The 22990-nt window shown below is 40.3% G+C and overlaps 2 protein-coding genes across 2 annotated transcripts in view; both read right to left on the minus strand.

Annotated features, from left to right (window-relative positions):
* LOC112254196 (transcriptional enhancer factor TEF-5) overlaps window positions 1-5452 on the minus strand; it is a 39598-nt gene extending 34146 nt beyond the window's left edge. Inside the window, 2 exon segments of the mRNA XM_042319265.1 lie at window positions 4638-4782; window positions 5095-5452. The gene's annotated coding sequence lies outside the window, so the exon portion shown is untranslated.
* Window positions 5453-13368: 7916 nt separating this feature from the next.
* On the minus strand, window positions 13369-22506 carry LOC112255232 (tubby-related protein 1). The gene is made up of 14 exons (XM_024428272.2): window positions 22180-22506; window positions 21280-21316; window positions 18398-18515; window positions 18067-18186; window positions 17835-17951; window positions 17448-17561; window positions 17074-17235; window positions 16905-16987; window positions 16289-16456; window positions 15938-16050; window positions 15705-15813; window positions 15337-15435; window positions 14964-15135; window positions 13369-14722 (listed from the first exon to the last, which is right to left on the minus strand). The coding sequence occupies exons 1-14, from the start codon at window positions 22254-22256 to the stop codon at window positions 14589-14591; spliced, it is 1623 nt and encodes a 540-aa protein (XP_024284040.1). The 5' UTR covers window positions 22257-22506; the 3' UTR covers window positions 13369-14588.
* Between the last annotated feature and the right edge of the window lie 484 nt (window positions 22507-22990).

Below are 22990 nucleotides of genomic sequence, written 5' to 3' on the forward strand. Positions count from 1 at the left end.
ATAAATGAAATATTACCCAAATGAATATTCTTTATGCGCGTTTGAGTTAAATATTATACTCCTTATATGTTGTGAAGGCCAGATCTCTCTGAGGCTCTCTCTGTGTGTCTGCAACAGTCACAAGTGGTATTTGTTCAGACCTCTGGGGTATGTGGCCACCATTTGGAAGACCACTTCTGGCAATGGTGCTAAAAAGGCAACCAACGTCTGCACAAAATGGGCAGCGCTCATTAGCCGGTCTTCTGAGGTTTTTTTAGCACAAACCAGTGAAGTTGCTCTCATATGGCCAGTGAAGATATGCTGGGTTGTTTCTAGCACTCTCCAGCACAAACACAAAACCTATATAGTATTTTAAAGGAAAGTATGTTTGAAAAAAGGAAATGGATAGTATACAAAATGTAAACATTTAAAAATTATATGATGTCTGAGCATAAGATAATATCATCTGAAGAGCAATTAACCCAGTCAGATAAATGACACATTTTAACAGTAGGCCTACTTACAAGTAGAATTTTGGAATCCTTAAAAATATTATAGGCTTGTCACTCTGTTTTTTTGCAGTAATACCAAATAGACCATTTTATTCACGACCATGAAAACCACAGTGGTGGCAACATTAAAAAAAACATTCCCTGATTACATTGTTAAAGAGAGGGACACATTTATTATCCATGCCATGCCAATGCACAATGGATGATGGTCCGAGTCAATGCCTGGATAGTAGCTGTGTTATAATTAAGCAATATATGGCCAATATACCACAGCCTAAGGGTTCTTCTTAAGCACAACGCAACGAGTGCTTGGACACAGCCCTTAGCCGTGGTATGTTGGCCATATACCACAAACCCCCGAGGTATATGGTCTGTTATAAACTGGGTGGTTCGAGCCCTGAATGATGATTGGCTGACAGCCGTGATATATCAGACTGTATACCACGGGTATGACAAAACATTTATTTTTACTGCTCTAATTATGTTGGTATATAAGTTTATAATAGCAATAAGGCCCCTCGGGGATTTGGTATATGGCCAATATAACACGGCTAAGGGCTGTATCCAGGCACTCCGCGTTGCCTCGTGCGTAAGAACAGCCCTTAGCCGTGGTATATTGGCCATATACCACACCCCCGTGGGCCTTTATTGCTTAAATATACTATGGCTGTCAGCCAATCAGCATTCAGGGCTCGAACCACCCAGTTTATTTAATACAAAATAGCTGCACCATCCCGCCCCAGAGTTTCTAAAGTTTTCCTAAATTGCACTTTCGACTTCATCAACCTATATTATTAGCTTTGGAAAAAGGTGTTCAAATCAAATGTATTTATATAGCCCTTCGTATATCAGCTGATATCTCAAAGTGCTGTACAGAAACCCAGCCTAAAACCCCAAACAGCAAGCAATGCAGGTGTAGAAGCACGGTGGCTAGGAAAAACTCCCTAGAAAGGCCAAAACCTAGGAAGAAACCTAGAGAGGAACCAGGCTATGTGTTGTAAGTTCACATCTGCACTTGACTGTCTTATTACCCTTTCTGTCCTGAAATAAAAGCCCTAGAAGAAATGGAACAGGTTAATGAAAGTATTGTTTGTACCGATGGCCTGGGGAACTACAGCTAGAGAGACCAGAAGATAAACTACCCACTTTAAAAGAATATTGTTCAAATAAAGCATTAGAGCAGGCAGACAGCTATGGCCTTTGCGTTACAAGTAAAGCTGCCAGGCATAAACAAAATATACTTAGCCCACAGAGTAAACTCTGAGTATGAGTTGCAGTGTTGCAATTTGTTTGAGAAAGAGCTGATTGTGTTGGGACTGAGAGCAGAGCAAAGCATAGCGCTAGTCTGCTACATGCATGTTGCATAAACACACTGAGGACGGCAGGAGAATCTGTCAGAGCAGCAGAATATTGATCCTTCCCAGATTTACCCTCTCGTTATTACTCCATCGCAACCTAATATTAGACACCTTCATTCACAAAGGATACTTTCACTGCTTTCTTTTGTTTTTCACATGCACACAATTTCCACATTTTCAGAGAGAAAGTAAATTGGCCCACCCGTGCCCGCCCCCCTCTGATATCATCGCACGCGTGATAGAACAGCAGCATATGTAGTGCAATCTTTTTTCTTTTTTTTAAACCTTTTTTTACCGCGCCAATGCTCCCCACCCCTGCTTCGTCAAACAAAACAAAAACAATAACGACGGCCGTGGGGCAGACAGTGGCACTGTTGCCCCTACTGACGATGACATATTTTTTAAGCTAGAATCCTTAAAGGAGAAACAGCCACGTCCGTTTGCCCCCCGGACATCACTGCACACGATAGAAGAGGGCAAAGCCTTTTTTTTTTACCATGCTGCACGGTGCTCCTCAACTCGGCAACAAAACAATAATAAAGGTGGTGTGGATGGCCAGTGGCGCTGTTTTCCCCTCCTACTGTGGATTCCATCTAAGTGTGATTCATCTTTAGTCTCCCAAGTGTTTGTTGAAAGGTACTATACTTCCAACACAGGACATCAACAATGTGTAACTTCAAAATATGGTCTGATGGGTTCTGTTTTTTTTTTTAACGGACCACCCAAACAGAATAAAAATAGAGACGAGTCTATTCCCCTGGTTTAATTCCACAACGTACTTGTAAAACTAACGGCATGTTTTGGCAGTAAAGTGTAGAGATGATTAATGGCAACCTTTTTTTTAAAATTCATAAACAGTTTAACTTATTGTGCATATAGATCCTTAAATTTCAGTCATTCCTGAAATGTCCAATACTATCTAAGCCTGCGTGCTTCTTTGTTTGGTTGCACAAAAATATGATCCAAAACAGGCTGCACTAATAGAAGTACAACCTATTTTCGGGTATAAACAATTCCAACAATGTCAACTCAACTACCTGTTTCGCCTATGTACCTCAGTCAGTACTGTTACCCTATACTGAAACTCATATTGCCACAATATAGACATCACATATTACCCTTACATTATCTATAGCATACTCATTCTAATTGACAACACTTGTATCACATTATCAACCAAATACCATATGTTAGCTTCAATCGTTACGGGAGACTGTTATAGGCAAACATTGGTCTATCTCTTCGAGAGTCAGAGAATGTGCAGCTGCAACCAGGAGTGCCTGCAGTGCTTCAACAACTTAGCGAAACTACTGAGTCCGTCTGAAAGATTTACAGTTGGGCAGATGACCTGGGGCTAGTGTTTGTATGGATCAATTATATCAATTATAAACTAACGCAAATTGTGATTTGGTGTGATTCTAAATATGTTTTATTTTTTTGTGTGTGACTTTCTCTCTTATTTCTTAACTTTTATTTTTTCAAATGTTTTTTTTTTAATTTAAATTGAACATTTATTTAACTAGGCAAGTCAGTTAAGAACAAATTGTTATTTACAATGAGGGCCTACCGAGGAACTGTGGGTTAACTGCCTTGTTCAGGGGCAGAATGACAGATTGTTTCATATAGTTTGACGAAATGGTGACTGACTCTTTACAGTGGAGTAAACATGAATGGCTTGTTTACCATTTGAATGTAACCCTAAATGTCTATAATCTCAACCCTAAACAGGCTTTTCTGGCTGGTCTACTAACAGTACTTAGTGATGAACCTGAAAGACATTATATTGTTCTACCTGTTGAATGGCATTGACTGGACTGTAACATTGTTGTGTACACTTGTTTTACAGGATGTTTAACAGAGATTAAAAATGATAAATCTTGCAAAGCATCACACTTTTTTTGTATTTCTCTAATAAGGAAAGCATTTGGAGCAAGAATGGTCTGTTTTCCCAAGCGTAACCAATAGCACACCATGAACAGGTGTTTCATGAAGATATACAATTAAATGCACACAGATCCATCCATTTTAAATGCTAATATAAGGATTAAATATTTAAGTAAAGATTTCCGGTGAAACATCACTGGCCCCTGTGGAGAAGATCAAGAAGGATCCACAACTCAAAGAAAGTACAAAACCCTTACTTATACATGATTTGCCCATATAAAAGAAAGGTTGAAAGAAACCGGTTTTGTTTAAATAGTTGGCTAATGCGAAAATTGTTGATTTAAAAATCTGCACTAATTTGGCTGTTGACCTATTATTCAGTAAAGGATACACACAAAGGAATAATACAACATTCATTAGGACATATTAAAATAAAAACAGACCTCTTCATCATAGGGAATACACAGTCAGAGGACTGATTGGACAATGAAAAATAAACCATTTCCAAGTGTCCTAAGTAAATCTGAACATTTCGTAAACAACAGTATAGAGGCTGCAGTGGTGTGCGTACTGAAGTTACGATAGCTTCATGTTCTCTCTGTTGTATTTATACATATATTAATACGCATAAACGACCATGTCAAATTGTAGCAAGACCAACAGCGTATCTGTTTTGCGTGAAACTGATTGAAACAGATTTGTTTTGTCAGTGTTGCCATTTTCTGGTAAAACAAAAAAAGGTAAACATCCATTGAAAACACAACATATTACTGTAATATGATAAAGAATAATATGAAATAAACGTTGTTTTTTTTAGACCTACTTCAATCTAAACTTCTATAAATTGGTTGGGGGTCGTATCTTTCCTTGGACACGATGTTACCAAATTCGGTGATTCACTTACCTATGGGGTGCAGCAAAACAGCGCGTAAAATGTCGAGTTATGTATTCCTCCAATTTGCCTTTCACTGTCTGTCAATTCTTGGGTATATAACCACTTGATTCTTCTGGAGAACAAGTTTAGAGGAAAGTGGTCCAGGTCCAAGCAGCTGTACGAAAAAGAAAGGAAACATGGTCGTTGTCCCATAGTATTGACAAAGAAGCAATACTAATGGCTTATTATTGTCAGTGAGTATGGTCAGTATAGTTAAAAGCTTAGCAAAGATTTCCTGCACACAGAGAAAGTCACACACAATATAGGCGATCAATCCCTTATTCTATTATTCCCTCCCAACGCAGGGAGTTCCACGGAAAAATGCAAAAAATGACAATGATCTGAAAACTTCACCGAGCGCAGCATGAAAACTTCACCGAAAGCGCTTAAGCGCTTAAACAAAGGGAATAAATTAATGGTTACTCACCTTTTATTTGGTAGTCACCCCTCCTGACAAAAGCGAAGGTAATTTACTCATTTTGATACTTAATTTTGGGGCGCATTATCGTTTTCAATAATATTTATCCTGGTTTGACAGTGTAAGTGGAATGTTAGGTATGACTTTGGTATGAAATCAACGCACTACACTGGAAAACGAAGAAAAAAATATTTCAGGGAGGAGCCATTGAGTAACGTCAATCAACATACTTGGGGGCAGTGACTTTACTGAAATCTCCCCCCACGATTTTGAAAATACGGTACCGGGTGTCGATCCTACCGTAGACGATTTCAGAGAAGTCATATCAAGAGAGGATTCTTCGTTGAAGTTGCCTTTCGTTCTCTGGCTGTGTCACTTGAAATGACCAACGCAGTAAAATGTAAAAAATAAAAAAACAGCTAAGATCACAGGATGACTTGTATTGCTTGGTGTGAAACTTGCTGTGCTATAAAGCAAGTGGAATAGATGTGAATGGAAAGTTATGTGTGTTAAATGAGAACCCGTAGGCTACATTTCAAAAAGTAATAATAATAATAGGCCTAACAGTATAATTATGATATTATTGTTATAATTATCACAAAAATGTGCACAGACAATTAACAGTATCATTATTAACATATTATATTACTGTATGTTTCCTCCTGAGGAATTTACATATTTCACTGAAGTAAGGTCGAATATACAGTACCAGTCAAATGTTTGGACACCTATTCACTTTAGTTTTTTTTCTTTATTTTGACTATTTTCTACATTGTAGAATAATAGTGAAGACAAACTATGAAATAACACACATGGAATCATGTAGTAACCAAAAAAGTGTTAAACAAATCAAAATATATTTTAGATTCTTCAAAGTAGCCACCCATTGCCTTGATGACAGCTTTGCACACTCTTGGCATTCTCTAAACCAGCTTCACATGGAATGCTTTTCTAACAGTCTTGAAGGAGTTCCCACATGCTGATCACTTTGTTGGCTGCTTTTGCTTCACTCTGTGGTCTAACTCATCCCTAACCATCTCAACAGGGTTGAGGTCGGGTGATTGTGGAGGCCAGGCCATATGATGCAGACCTTCATCACTCTCCTTCTTGGTCAAATAGCCCTTACATAGCCTGGAGATGTGTTGGGTCATTGTCCTGTTGAAAAACAAATGATAGTCCCACTAAGCGCAAACCAGATGGGATGTCATATCACTGCAGAATGCTGTGGTAGCCATGCTGGTTAAGTGTGCCTTGAATTCTAAATAAATCAGTGTCACCAGCAAAGCACCCCCACACCATCACACCTCCTTCTCCATGCTTCATGGGAACCACACATGCAGAGATCATCTGGTCACCTACTCTGTGTCTCAGCAAGACACGGCGGTTGGAACCAAAAATCCCAGATTTGGACTCATCAGACGAAAGGACAGATTTCCACCGGTCTAATGTCCATTGTTCGTGTTTCTTGGCCCAAGTAAGTCTCTTCTTATTATTGGTGTCCTTTCAGTAGTTGTTTCTTTGCCGCAAATTGACCATGAAGGTCTGATCCATGCAATCTCCTATGAACAGTTGATTTTGAGATGCGTCTGTTACTTGAACTCTGTGAAGCTTTTATTTGGGCTGCAATTTCTGAGGCTGGTAAATATAATGAACTTATCCTCTGCAGCAGAGGAAACTCTGGGTCTTTCTTTCTGTGGCGGTCCTCATGAGTGCCAGTTTCATCATAGCACTTGATGGTTTTTGAGACTGCATTTGAAGAAACTTTAAAAGATCTTGAAATGTTCCAGATTGATTGACCTTCATGTCTTAAAGTAATGATGGACTGTTGTTTCTCTTTGCTTATTTGAGCTGTTCTTGCCATAATATGAACTTGGTCTTTTACCAAATAGTCTTTTGTATACCACCCCTACCTTGTCACAACACAACTGAATAGCTCACACGCATTAAGAAGGAAAGAAATTCCACAAATTAACTTATAACAAGGCACAGCTGTTAATTGAAATGCATTCCAGGTGACTACCTCATGAAGCTGGTTGAGAGAGTGCCAAAGCTGTCAAGGCAAAAGGTGGCCACTTTGAAGAATCTCAAATCTGAAATATATTTTTGGTTACTACATGATTCCATGTGTGTTATTTCATAGTTTTGAGGTCTTCACTATTATTCTACAATGTAGAAAGTAGGAAAAAATGTAGGAAAAACCTGGATTGATTCGGTGTGTCCAATCTTTTGCCTGGTACTGTAGGTCTAGCATGTCATTATGCATCTCAAGAGTGTCAAACTCCATGATGTAACCCTTTAGAGGTGTCCAAAGCTGTCAAGGCAAAAGGTGGCTACTTTGAAGAATCTCAAATCTGAAATATATTTTTGGTTACTACATGATTCCATGTGTGTTATTTCATAGTTTTGAGATCTTCACTATTATTCTACAATGTAGAAAGTAGTAAAAAATATAGGAAAAACCTGGATTGATTCGGTGTGTCCAAACTTTTGCCTGGTACTGTAGGTCGAGCATGTCATTATGCATCTCAAGTGTCAAACTCCATGATGTAACCCTTTAGAGGTATGCTCAAATTCATAACATTTAAAAAAAAAAAAAAAGCTTTTTGTGAACATGTACTAGCATTCACATCCGACAATAGAATAGCTCCGTCTGTTGGTCAAACCCATGATTGCGATTGTTGGCATTGGCGGTACAGGGGTTGTTTGCTCCTGAAAACGTGTTCCAAAAATTACAAGTGAAGTGTAGGCAACAACAAAAACGTGTGGGTAAAATAACAGCGTCGTAGTATTAACTCGCTCTGTTAACTATGGACACTTCCTTTAGACAACTCTTGAGAGAACTATTCAGCGAGGAACTCTGTGCATCGTTGCCCTGCATCTGTCCAGAACACCTAGTCTTTCAAGCTTCATTGCCTCTGCAAGTTTGGACAACTGCCAGAGCAGGTTCAGGCAGAGAACACACCTTCCCCCTCGCTCTCAGGATCGTCAACCCACAAGTTTTTTTTCATCCTAAATGCAAGGTTCTTAATGGAGTGAGATTTGTTTCTTTATTCTGTAAATATGTATGTTCTCAACATAACTCACAAATAAAACTATGATCTGTGAATATATTGGAATATTTCGTAAATCAAACCATACTCTGTAAATATGTACAAATATTTCACAAATTAAACCATAATCTGTGAATTTGTACAAATATTTCACAGATATCCACAGCTCTTTTAACGCAACAGATTTTGTGACAACTATTGTTAGAGTTGAAAATGCAATGTAAACACATTGAACTTTCGATTATTGCTCAGTACATGAACATTTAAACGGAAAAGGAAAATGTGGTGTACACTACGTCATCACACACTGATTTTTATCTGCAGCAAATCAGTTTGGTGGAAACACACCACGAGTGCGAAAATGCGCATATTTTTTTTATTTATGTGGATATTAGAATATTCACATGGAAATCTGTTGGTCTTGACAGTTGGGAATCCATCTTATATTCTATACATCCTATAATCAATCCATATAGGGGAATCCATCATATCTGACTGTGCCCATCTTTTACACAATGAGCAAAACATCCCTTAAAATGATATGCTGAACCACACTACTGACATCTTATCATATTCTTAAGGTCAGCGTTTCCAAAACTCTAATCTGGGGACCCTAAGGGGTGCACATTTAGTTTTTGACTTCATTACACAGCTGATTTAAATAATCACACCTTGATTTACGAGTTGATTATTTGAATCAGTTGTGTAGTTGTGCTAGGGATTTTTTGATTTATTTAATTTAAATGTCCAATTTGTCCACCCCTTGGTGTCCCCAGGAGTTTGGGAAATACCGCTATAGATCCTTTGCTGAGTCAGCAGTCAGATCAAACGACCCAGGAAGGGCCCGAAAGAAACGGGAGCTTGACTAGCGGGGAGATTCAGTAGGGTCCAAAAGCAGCTGGTCAGTGGTAAAACGAGCCAAGCGGGGTCCTGGTGCTAGGCCGACTCAGAATGGACCGCTCTGGGAACAGTAGGAATATAATAATAACATTGAGTTTGACGTCAACTGAGCAGCACACACCAGTTGACGACATTGTCTTCCGAACAATTTTTGGGAATATCTTGAACCATCATCATAACACGACCTGTGCATTGTTACACAATTAAACCCTCACGTTATTAGTGTCAGGTTAATACATTTTACCATATGAGTAGAATAACCTGGCCATTTATTTAACTGGTAACATTGCCCATCCCCTCAATGCAACAGTGCAACACAATACAGAGGAATTGAACTGACATTAATCAGACACTGAATGCATGTATTGACAAGGAAACAACATTCATGTAGCTGAGGATGCACAACAAATGACTTAGCTAGCTAGCAAGCAAACCTACATGGAGCAGAAAAACATTTGATCAGATAATGTTACAATTTCTTACCTCCGCACCAGTCTAGAAAGAGTGCTTTGTAAGAGTGCTAATGCATCAACTGCGCTGTTTAGTCCCTGAAAGATCACCAATACGGGATTTTAAAACTGAGAGGTGCTTCATAATTGACACATTCCTGAATAAACAATGAACTAGTTAAACTCACGTTAACTTTGGTTGTTCGCATAAACACCTGACGAGATCACCTGCTAGCTATCGGTAGGTGTCCAACACTAGCTGCTTGGCTAGTGGGCTGATGTCAAAAGCCCACACTCCCATTGCATGCCCCAATGGTTGAATTTAACATGAATTCTAAAGTAATTTGTTGAACATTTCAACAAACTCAGCAAAAAAATAAACATCCCTTTTTCAGGACCCTGTCTTTCAAAGATAATTTGTAAAAATCCAAATAACTTCACAGATCTTAATTGTAAAGGGTTTAAACACTGTTTCCCATGCTTGTTCAATGAACCATAAACAATTAATGAACATGCACCTGTGGAACGGTCGTTAAGACACGAACAGCTTACAGATGGTAGGCAATTAAGGTCACAGTGATGAAAACTTAGGACACTAAGAGGCCTTTCTACTGACTCTGGAAAAACTCCAAAAAGAAAGAAGCCCAGAGTCCCTGCTCGTCTGCGTGAACGTGCCTTAGGCATGCAGCAAGGAGGTATGAGGACTGCAGATGTGGCCAGGGCAATAAATTGCAATGTCCATACTGTGAGACGCCTAAGATAGAGCTACAGGGAGACAGGACGGACAGTTGATCGTCCTCGCAGTGGCAGACCACATGTAACAACAACTGCACAGGATCGGTATATCCGAACATCACACCTACGGGACAGGTACAGGATGGCAACAACAACTGCCCGAGTTACACCAGGAACATACAATCCCTCCAACAGTGCTCAGATTGTCTGTAATAGGCTGAGAGAGGCTGGACTGAGAGCTCGTAGGCTTGTTTTAAGGCAGGTCCTCATAAGACATCACCGGCAACAGCCTCGCCCATGGGCACAAGCCCACTGTCGCTGGACAAGACAGGACTGGCAAAAAGTGCTCTTCACTGACGAGTTGCGGTTTTTTCTCCCGAGGAGTGATGGTCGGATTCGAGTTTATCGTCGAAGGAATGAGCGTTACACCGAGGCCTGTACTCTGGAGCGGGATCGATTTGGAGGTGGAGGGTCTGGGGCGGTGTGTCACAGCATCATCGGACTGAGCTTGTTGTCATTCCTGGAGACTCCTCCTGACATGATCCTCCAGCTTGACAATGCCACCAGCCATACTGCTCGTTCTGTGCGTGATTTCCTGCAAGACATGGCCATGGCCAGCGAAGAGCCCAGATCTCAATCCCATTGAGCACGTCTGGGACCTGTTGGATCGGAGGGTGAGGGCTAGGGCCATTCCACCCAGAAATGGCCGGGAACTTGCAGGTGCCTTGGTGGAAGAGTGGGGTATCATCTCACAGCAAGAACTGGCAAATCAGGTGCAGTCCATGAGGAGGAAATGCACTGCAGTACTTAATGAAGCTGGTGGCCACACCAGATACTGACAATTACTTTTGATTTTGACCCCCCTTTGTTCAGGGACACATTATTCCATTTCTGTTAGTCACATGTCTGTGGAACTTGTTCAGTTTATGTCGCAGTTGTTGAATCTTGTGTTCATAGAAATATTTACGCATGTTAAGTTTGCTGAAAATAAACGCAGTTGACGGTGAGAGGGCGTTTCTTTTTTTGCTGAGTTTAATTTGTTGGATAAATATACATTATACGCACATTTCATGGTTGTTCTTTATTATGGATAAATGAGACACTTTGCTTCACTCTGCGCGTCACAGCCGACTCATTTGTGGATTGCAATACATTGACAGGCGGAATACAGATCCACAAGCATTTTTTGAATGTGCAAATTCCACAGTTGTCAATGTTAGGGATTTCTGAACCAATTGTTGTTTTATTTGTGAGCTATGTTGAATATATTTACAGATCGATTTATTCATGACTTATTGTGAACATTTGTTCAATCGTTTTACATATTCACGGGTTATGGTTTAATTGATTTAATGTTTTACATATTCACAGATTGTTTATAGTGACATGTTTACATATTTACAGATATTTTTAGAAATTCATAATCAGTTTTATTTGTGAGTTATGCTGAATACGCACAGATCGCGGTAGACATATTTACAGAATAAAGAAACAAATCTCACTCCACAACTAGAAAACCAACAGCTGAGACATTTGTAACCAATTCTCTTGTCATAAAAAAACATTTTCCAGTTACAAATACATTGATGTCAGACAAAAGCAAGAGTCGAATCACTGCAGGCCACAGTTAGCATTGAGTTTCCAATTAGTTTTAATGTAAACACTAGTATAGTGCTGTCAAATGCACAGTAAACTACAGCGTCATCTTTTGGATTGTGCAACCTAACGTAGCAGGTGTAAAATAAAATTGTTTGTGCAACAATACGCTTATCCTGTAAGAATTTGTTTTCAACATGTCATAATTTTTTTTGCAGATAACATGCTCAAATAATAATGAATTTATCTCCAAGCCTGCACTTTGGTTCGCAAGACACTGATATGCATTGTTACCTTCTGATCATACATTAAGAATCGTTATCAAAACAACAATTATGGAGCCTTATGTTTGTCAATAGCTGTCAATATAAGTCTCTTGTCCACATGATTCATACAAAGTCAGAATCTAGCCTAAGAGAGAACATACAGTTCTCGGTTTACATACACTTAGGTTGGAGTCATTAAAACTAGTTTTTCAACCACTCTACAAATTTCTTGTTAACAAACTATAGTTCTGGCAGGTCGGTTAGGACATCTACTTTGTGCATGACACAAGTCATTTTTCCAACAATTGTTTACAGACAGATTATTTAACTTATAATTCACTGTATCACAATTCCAGTGGGTCAGAAGTTCACATACACTAAGTTGACTGTGCCTTTAAACAGCTTGGAAAATTCCAGAAAATTATAGGCTAATTGACATCATTTGAGACAATTGGAGGCGTACCTGTGGATGTATTTCAAGGCCTACCTTCAAACTCAGTGCCTCTTTGCTTGACATCATGGGAAAATCAAAAGAAATCAGCCAAGACCTCAGAAAAAAAATTGTAGACCTCCACAAGTCTGGTTCAAACGCCTGAAGGTACCACTTTCATCTATACAAATAATAGTACGCAAGTATTAAACACCATGGGACCACGCAGCCGTCATACCGCTCAGGAAGGAGACGTGTTCTGTCTACTAGAGATGAACGCATCTTGTGCGTTGTGGGGGTGCTTTGCTGCAGGAGGGACTGGTGCACTTCACACAATAGATGGCGTCATGAGGAAGGAAAGATATGGATATATTGAAGCAACATCTCAAGACATCAGTCAAGAAGTTAAAGCTTGGTCGCAAATGGGTCTTCCAAATGGACAATGACCCCAAGCATACTTCCAAAGTTGTGGCAAAATGGCTTAAGGATAACAAAGTCAAGGTATTGGAGAGGCCATCACAAAGCCCTGACCTCAAACCTATAGAAAATGTGTGGGCAGAACTGAAAAAAGTGTGCGCGAACAAGGAGGCCTACAAACCTAACTCAGTTACACCAGCTCTGTCAGGAGGAATGGGCCCAAATTCACCCAAATTATTGTGGAAGGCTACCCAAAACGTTTGACCTAAGTTAAACAATTTAAAGGTAATTCTAACAAATACTAATTGAGTGTATGAAAACTTCTGACCCACTGGGAATGTGATGAAAGAAATAAAAGCTGAAATAAATAATTCTCTATTATTCTGACATTTCATATTCTTAAGATAAAATGGTGATCCTAACTGGCATAAAACAGGGAATTTTACTAGGATTAAATGTCAGGAATTGTGAAAAACTGAGTTTAAATGTATTTGGCTAAGGTGTATGTAAACTTCCGACTTCAACTGTACATAGAAAGAACATAAAAAGGCAGGTATCAGAACAACAAAATTGTTGCTTGAGTGGAATGAGAACAGCAAATGAGATTAGTAAAATACTTGTGACTGTCGACAGTCAATTGGTACAAGCATATTGCCTTGTGCCACTGCCTCTTAAGTGTTCACAATGAAACCTCTAATTTGTTTAAGGAGGTCATAATATTGGTGATAAAAATCCCTAACATGAACATACAGTAGACATCTGATAAGCACACATTGAGCTAAAATAAGGTCAATTTCATAATGTTGACATAACACAATGCATGGAAACAAACGTAACCCTACTGATAATAAGAACAAGTATGCCTAAATAAGTCCACGTAGACCCAGTTTTTCTACCAACGGACTTGAGATTACACATGATCGGATTTGCCTTCCAAACGAAATACAACAGAATGAATTGGACATACTATAAAATCCTTGATGTAGATGGGAGGGAGATTGAAAGCCTGTCTTCAGATGTTACTTTCATCCCCCAATTGGTCTGCATCCCCTGAAACTGAAATGGTGTAATGCCAAAGCACACCACATCTCAAGTGCTCAGCCTTGCATGCAGCATCAGCAAGGATCTCCTATGGACAAAGTAACGTTGTTCCCAGGAAAGTTTATGATTATCATTATCATGAGACCACAGGAGGTTGGTGGCGCCTTCATTTGGGAGGATGGGCTCGTGGTAATGGCTGGAGTGGAATTAGTGGAGTGGTATCAAACACATGGTTTCCAGGTGTTTGATGCCATTCCTGAAAATAAAAGAGAGCCGCACACTCTAGGAGCTCAGATGCAAAAATTTAATTACCAACGTTTCGACAGCCAAGCTGTCTTCAAGATGCCATTCCGTCAGCTCAGTTCCGGGCCATTATTTATGAGCCGCCCTCCCCTCAGCAGCCTCCTGTGCATGAGACGCAAACAAACCAAACAATCCCAGAAGGCAGTCCATGTGTTATCAAATGCACTTGGATTCCCATCTCGTCTAGAACGTCCATTCTTCTGTGTACCTTGCACTGATGTTGAGTGGTGAAGGAAATTCTTCTTTCTGGTAGTGTGCATCTGTAATATAACGAGTTGCAGCAGCTTGAGGCGGCACAGGGGCCCATGGTTTCCTGTTATTCGCAGGTTATTTTGCCATCAAAGCTGGATAGAGCGATGGCAAAGGCCTGCACCGCACACATGGGGTAGCTATAGTCCAGAGTGAAAGCATCATCTGCTACTCGTCCAAACTGCATCACAATATAGGCCTCTAGAAAAAGAAAAGAAATGATAACAATGTACACACAGTTATACATTTACATTTTTGCAACAAAAAAACTCCCAGAAAATATACTGTATTTGGGAGCTTTGTGACTTTGTTCAACTTTATTCACCTTATTTTGTTCTTGGAATTTCATCCACCGGTATTGTATATGATAGTTACTAGAAATAAGCAATATGTACACAATATTATGATTGTGGATGATTTTTCGGTTTGAGGCTCTTCTCACCATCTTTGCTGTGGATGATCTGAAAGTTCTTGATGGAGGCCTGTGTGACCCTGCCGTTGAAGTTCAGCACATGTGACGCCGTGTCGTCGTTCCACGTGGGGGTCTTGTTGTGGAGTTCGATCAGATTGTCCATCTTTCTGTTCTGGAACTTCATCAGTAAACCGTTGTTGTCCTGAGGAAGAGGGATGTGGGAGAAACGCAGCAGTGTGGCTGGTCACATTAACAATATGGACAACGAGGAATGTTGCAATGTACTATGTGGCCTCCTACAAAAGATTGCTCATTCAAGACCTTTAAAATCAGGACAATGGTGTTGTTCATCCTCATCCATAGCACAAGCAGAATGACATCTGTAAAACAATGGTTTGCTTACGCTGCGAGGTCGGATGGGTACCCGTTCACTGTCCTTGCCCATCCCTGGGATGATGACGGTCAACCTTCTGGGGCCCTTTATTCCCAAGACATTAGTTTCCTGTCGACCAAAGGTCAGAACGATACGCGGAAATAGGAATTACATTGTCATGGAAGTTGGGAGTCCACCATTTAACAATTTAACATAAGATTTTCTAATTACAATCTTATAATGAACATTCTTTGAAGTACCTATAGCCCCTTCACTAACCCTTTGTAACCCATTAAAGAGTCATTGAATGGCTCAACTATACAGAAATAATTAGCCGTTTGTAAACTACTTATAAAACCTTCATAAAGGGTACTTCAATGTGAATGTCAAAGCCTTACATAAATGATGGCTGCTAGTTCTTGGCGAGCATTGGACATGTCTGGTAGAGCTCTGTCTGGATGCAGAGCATTGTCAAACACTGTGAACTTAGTGCCCATCATATTGGACCTATGGAGTATAAATAATCAATCCATGAATGCAACGAGCTTATGAAATGCATGATTCCAGGTGTAATACTATGTATTTTATAGACAAGTTACAGTTTTGATCTATGACTATAGGTTACGGATACCTCAACTTTCCAATGAAATTTTCTCCACCCCTAGACAAGTCTGTGGGGTCAATGGAGATAAGGTAATTGGAGGTTGTGCTTTTCTTTCGTTTTCTCCCAGCCAGTAGAAAGACCTGTAAAAACACAGAATAAATCTCCTGGACAATGTTTCCTCAAAAGCATAACATAATGTAAATCCACAACTTGGTTTTAAGCTCACGTTGGCTCCATCTCAGACTGAGATTCATTTTGAAACCAAAACCTCAAAAGCGGTGTGTGACTCATCTGAAGCCACATTTGTGGGTTATAATACATTGACAGACAGAATAGAGATCCACAAACCCCTAAATTGGACCTCCAGGAGTGCCTCACCTTCTTTTCATTGTCGAGGTGGAGATAATATGTGGGGTACAAGCCTTTGTCCATGCCCCTCTTGTCCCGGGTCATCTTGCATTTGACCGTCACCCCCTGCTGGGCTGGCTGCAGGACAAACTCCTCCAGGCTGTCAAACTCAATGTCCGGGGATGGAGGCCTCTCCTCCTGGATGTGGGACAGAAAAAAACTGGATTATCAGTAGGTTAATTTATACATGGCTCTATCTACATTTTCATCCTCTCTCTCTGCCTGTTTCTTAAATGCATTGGAGAAGGTCAGAGGGGAGAGACCTTAGACTTTCTTATCCAGCGTGGTTGATGAGGCAAGGAGTCATCTTTTTTGGAGCCCTGATCAGAAGAATGCAGCATTGTATACTCCACCCCACAAACCATCACTGTGCAGTAGCAACATTGTGACCCAGGTCACGATTCAATCCATAATCGCAGAAGTTCAGCACTATAGTGCGTTTGAAATGTAAAAGGTCACTTCTGATTGAACCGACATAGGCAGCATTTACAGTCCAATTGGTATTGTGCTATAGTGCTGAACTTATGCGATACGGATTGAATCGAGACCCTAGTCACTAAACGGGGACCGGCAGACACAAACCTACCTTCTTCTTCTTCCCTTTTCCCTTTTTCTTTTTTGTCCCTTTTTCTGCCTCTGAGTCAGAATCGTCACTCTCTGATGCTTTGGCTGATAGAAAAATAAAACATTAGGAAAACTGGTAGGAAGACACCCAAACACTTGGGCTGTATTTAATTAAAGCAGAACACACTTGCCTTTCTTTTTCTTCTTGTCTTTGTTCTTGTCTTTACCCTTGTCCTTGTCCTTGTCTCCCCCTGCTGCGAACATGGATGCCGGGTTGGCGTTCTCCTTCTTTTTTGATTTTGACTTGCTGGACTTGGTTTCTGGTTCACTGTCATCACTATCAGATTTGGCTGCTGGTTTTAGAGAATGCACTCCAGGTTATGATCATATCTCTGTACCTACAGTGCTGTAACATTATTGCAATGTGTTCTCTTCCAAAATGGGTGTGGGACACAAGTAATACATGACGATGGGTTAGAGATTGTCAGCCATCAAATCGATCATTATTTATCCCTAAAATTTCAGCGTTTTAAAATCAATACGTAAAGCTAGTGTTAACACTTACCTTTCTTCTTGCTCTTGGAGTCTGACTTATCCTTATCTCCATTTACACAGAACAGAGAAGCCGGTTCCTTTTTCTTGGTGTCTTTCTTCGTTTTTTTGTCATACTCTTTGTCATCTGAAAAAAAGGCGCGAGGCAAAAATACACCTCTCAAGCGATGCCATTTTCTCACCAGTGCTATACAAAAAGAAGTTCTGAAACGTGTTTTGTATTTTTGGATACATATTTGCATTCTGTCTGGTGTGTAATGTGCAACAGCTTGTTTGGTGATGACAACCTAAGGCTGTGCGGGACTAGTGTTTCCTCTCACTCAACATTTCGCAAAGAAATCTCCTACCGAATCCTCTTAAACCAGGTCGTATTCTTGTTGTTTCAGTAACTCCTGCCCACCTTTCGCTTTGGATTTCTTCTCCATGCCATCTTTGTCAGAACCTTCTTTTGTGGTCTTTTTCTTTGCCTTCTTTTGTGGAGTCTCTTCCTCATCATCATCTTCTTCTGTATCTGAACCTTGAGCAGAAAAGGGGACTTTTTTTTTATTAATTGGGTTTGAAATAAATGTTGATGCTTTAACATGCAGTTCCACACAGAACATCATCTCAGTTATATATTGCTGACTGCTTACCTTTCTTTTTCTTTGGCACACTTTTTGTTTTCTTCTTTGGCTCGTCTTTCTCTTTCCCTTTCACTTTTTCCTTTTCGGTTTTTTCTCTTTCTGGTTTCTTTTTCTTGACCTTTTCCCCACCTATTTGACAACAAAAAAAATGAATTGAGAGATGACCTCCAAAAGAAATGAATCTACTTTTGAGCGATAGCCATATTAATTCATTACATTTGGATACTGCACACTATCTCAGATAGAAATGATGTATTTGTGGATCACCAGCATTTTGCCAATCATTTGCGTATGTCTCATTTGAAGATATGTCATTTAATCTGTGCAGAGCAGTCCATACTTTGAACAGCAGGATTCTCTTCTCCAGACAGCTCTTTGCTCTTCTTGTTCTTGCTCTTTTTGGGCTTGGCATCGGCACCATTGGTGGCTGGGTTGGCTGACTCGGCCTTCTTCTTTGGCTTATAGAAAGCATTATCTGCAGGAAGAAGAGTCAGAGAGGAGACAAGGAGAGCGGGGCAGACACCGGAGAGAGATGAGACAACTGTGCAGTATGGACAAAATCCTACGTTTAAGATCTACTGTATGTGCGTAACAGCCTTTTGCATGAACCATGCTTTTACACTGAGTGCACAAAACATTAAGAGCACCTGCTCTTTCCATGACAGACTGACCTGGTGAATCCAGTTGAAAGCTATGATCCCTTATTGATGTCACTTGTTAAATCCGCTTATAACAGTATAGATGAAAGGGAGGAAACAGGTTAAAGAAGGATTTTTAAGCCTTGAGAAAATTGAGACATGGATTGTGTATGTGTGCTATTCAACGGCTGAATGGGCAAGACAAATATTTAAGTGCCATTGGACAGGGCATGACAGTAGGTGCCAGGTGCACCGGTTTAAGTGTGTCAAGAACTGTAGCGCTGATGGGTTTTTCACACTCAACAGTTTACCGTGTGTATCAAGAATGGTCCACTACCCAAAGGACATCCAGACAACTTGACACAACTGTGGGAAGCATTGGAGTCAACATGGGCCAGCATCCCTGTGGAACACTTGACACTTTGTAGAGTCCATGCCCTGACGAATTGAGGCTGTTCTGGGGGCAAAAGGGGGGGTGCAACTCAATATTAGGAAGGTGTTCTTAATATTTGTACACTCAGTGTATGCCAATAGTAAATGTTGCAGGAGCATGAAGATTTTAGTGACTTACCATCCAAAAGACAGTAAGGTGCAAGCAGAAATGTATGGAGACAGAAACAAGTAAAGCACTGTACATTTCAAATCACACTTCTATAAACACAGTATACTTGATTATCCCATATTATATCTTTTTACGACTGTCAAGACATTCTCTTAAAACCGATTCATTTTCAAAAAGGAAAGAGAGGCCAATTCAGTAATGTCTCCATTTGGAACAGATGACAATCATTCTAATATTCTAGGTAATACTTTCTATATTATGTAACCTGCCCTTCTGACACAGTGACCTAACAATCAAGCATTAGTCACCTGCCTCAATCACAAACATGTCTTGTCACATCCAGTGTTAAAAAATGAAGTTACATTATTATAATGTAGCAGTAGGGATTTAGAGTAATAAACAGAGTCATATCAATTACACAAGGCTGCTGTGTGTTGGTGGGGGGGGGTTGGAAGTGTGCAGTTGGAAGTGCACCGACCAACCCAACTCTATTCAACACGCAAGCACATTCAGCTTTTCTCCGAATCAGTCTTGTTCACTCGCTCTGGTATTATGTCAGTCAGCCTCCCACTACTCCCAGCAATCCCTTTCATGTGACAACTGACCAGAAACCAACTATCACCACACCATCCCAAGAAAACTGGAATAAGGTCAATCACTGTTATTCTGTTCATTTAAACACGGACTGACGACGGAGTGCAGCGATGGATGGCCACAGTAATCCGATTAAGATGTGGCTCTATTTCTGTCCTCACCTCAGACAAGCTGCCACTAGCGGCCTGCAGACCAAGCGGTCATCATGGATTTTTTTCAAGAGAAATCTGAATATGTCCATCAAATAGATTGTTGGCTATTTCATGAATGACAGTCAACATTGACCCCCCTACCCCCTTTCCCACATCACAGCAAATATGTTACCTCACAAATGTACCAGAGCCTCATCACAGCCCAGTGGCCAATTCTACATAACCATCCATATGCAACAGACACCTACTCTGGCCTTGCGGTTAAAGTGCGATTGGAGGTGTAATAGTTCGATCGCTGGCCGAGTGATACCAATGGCACCCGATGCACCTCTGCTTGGCACTCTGCGTTAAGATGATAGATTGGGGGCCTTGTGATAGACTCGCATCCAGAGGGTGTCCTTTTTAACTGAAGCTGCCTCACGCTACGAAACAGGAGGCTCCCGTCCTACTCCTGTGAGCAAGGGCTACTCACGACGCACAACAGGCTGGGGTAAACCAGTCACTTTAGAACTGTAACAATACCACAGCAGCATGCTCAATCACTCAACCGGTTTTCTATCCACTGAATTGTCTACCAATCAAGAGGGCAAGTAATTTAACCCGTAGTCATCGTAAACACCATTACAGTATATCCGAATGAATCAAAATGCTATATGAGAAATGTTATTAACTTTATAGGACCCATCGCGAGTATTCCTTCTCTCCGGCGTCCCTTCGACAAGAAAAGCCCCTCAAAACAGTTTCGATAACGTTACCTTCTCTGCAGACATTGTGTGGCCAGTGACTTCAGCTCTAACAAACTACAGACTCCTCTTTTCCCTAAAAGTTTTTAGTTTAAAAGGAAGAGGGAGGGGGGAAATTCAACACAATGGAGATAATAAAGCGAGTGAGTAGCCTGGGACTCAATGGCTGGCAATCAGCAGAAAGTTGCTAATAGGATTTATGTGTAAAGTCATCAGCTCTTCAAAGGCAGAGACACGTCAACGGGACGAACCAACATGGCGGGGGAGGAGGTGTCTTAGAGGACAGAGGACAAACACAGGTCCGTTATACACATGTGGTAACGGACCCCCCCTGTGAATGTAATGGTCGATGTGACTCATTACTAACCAAATTTGACTCGGACACAACACAGGAACTAAAGGACACACACAGACACACACACACACACACACACACGTAAAATGGACAACAAGTGTCTTAAAAATGTACGCAAAGGCACACCCTGCTGTAGGTATCTTTTTATATTTTAAAACTTGGTATGATTGTCTTTTACCTTATGTGGAGTGGACATATCTTGACTTTCTTGAGACCTGCGGAATCAATTTTTTAAAATCATGACACTTTTTAATAATTCATTTCTTCAGACATAGGTTTGGGCAAGACATATATGACATTGAGATGCATTGAACTGACATTATTTATTATTATTCGCAAAATAGTGTAATGTCTGTTCTACATGATGTATATCTGTAACATTGCACCCTCCTGAACACCTTGCAAAGAAGGGCATCTATTGGTAGATGGGTAAAAAAAAAAAAAAAGAAGCATACATTGAAAATCCCTTTGAGCACGGTGATGTTATTAATTACATTTTGGATGGTGTATCAATACACCCAGTCACTACAAAAACACGGGCATCCTTCCTAAGGAAGGAAAACCACTCAGGGATTTCACCATGAGGCCATTGGTGACTTTAAAACATTTACAGGATTGAATGGCTGTGATAGGATAAAACTGAAGATCGATCAACAACGTTATAGTTACTCCACAATACTAGCCTAATTGACAGTGTGAAAAGAAGGAAGCCTGTACAGAATAAAAATATTCCAAAACATGCATCATGTTTGCAGAAAAGCAAAAGCACTGAAGTAATACTGAAAAAAATGTCACAAAGCAATTACATTTTTGTATGTTATGTTTGGGGCAAATCCAATACAACACATTACTGAGTACCACTCTCCATATTTTCAAGCACAGTGGTGGCTGCAACATTAAAAAAATATATATTTTCACTTTGTCATTGTGGGGTATTGTTGGTAGATGGGGGAGAGAAAAATAATATATTTAATCCATTTTGAATTCAGGCTGTAACAGAACAACATTTGGAATAAGTCAAGGGGGTATGAATACTTTCTGAAGGCACTGTATATTAAGACATGCACCAAGATCTTACCGGTCGTCTGTCCAGACATCTCTGAGGGTTTCCTTCCGGAGAGGCATGAGTGTCCTGAGGAGAGGGGTAGGAATCATAGAAGGAAAGTGGTTGTGTTCGAGGAGTGGATGGTTGTTCTGGACATGTGTCAAAAAGGAGGGAAGAACCCTTCTTAAGAACAAATTATTGTTTGTAAGCCTATGATTTCAAAATATGATCCCTTCATCAATGTAATACATTGATTTACAGTAAGTGTTTTTCAATTGAAATGGTGGTGCTTAATCTTAGTGGGCTCCCGAGTGGCGCAGCAGTCTAAGGCACTGCATCTCAGTGCTAGAGGCGTCACTACAGACCCTGGTTTGATTCCAGGCTGTATCACAACCGGCCGTGATTGGGAGCCCCATAGGGCGGCGCACAATTGGCCCAACGTCGTCCGTGTTAGGGTTTGGCCGGGGTAGGCCGTCATTGTAAATAAGAATGTGTTCTTAACTGACTTGCCTAGTTAAATTTACAAAATCTTACTTTATATGTAAATAAAGTCACATGCATGTACACACACACATGTAGGCAGACAAACATAGGCAGGGATCTAAATTCAAATGTTTCATTGATAACACTGGTGCTCCCAATTAATTTTTTTTTTTTTTAAAGTTAGGAGCACCACATGAAATTTAGGGGAACCAGAAAATATAAATGTATAAATCCAGTTTCCTTTCTTTCTGTGGCCCCAAATGTTTGGATATACTGGTAATGTTAGCTAGCCAATGAGGTAACATGACTGAACAAAGTGTAAACAAATGGTTAACGATGCGCTAGTAAGTTCAGAACTGCC

This window comes from Oncorhynchus tshawytscha, unplaced genomic scaffold (genome assembly GCF_018296145.1).
Source record: "Oncorhynchus tshawytscha isolate Ot180627B unplaced genomic scaffold, Otsh_v2.0 Un_contig_1824_pilon_pilon, whole genome shotgun sequence".
Taxonomy (NCBI): Eukaryota; Metazoa; Chordata; class Actinopteri; order Salmoniformes; family Salmonidae; genus Oncorhynchus; species Oncorhynchus tshawytscha.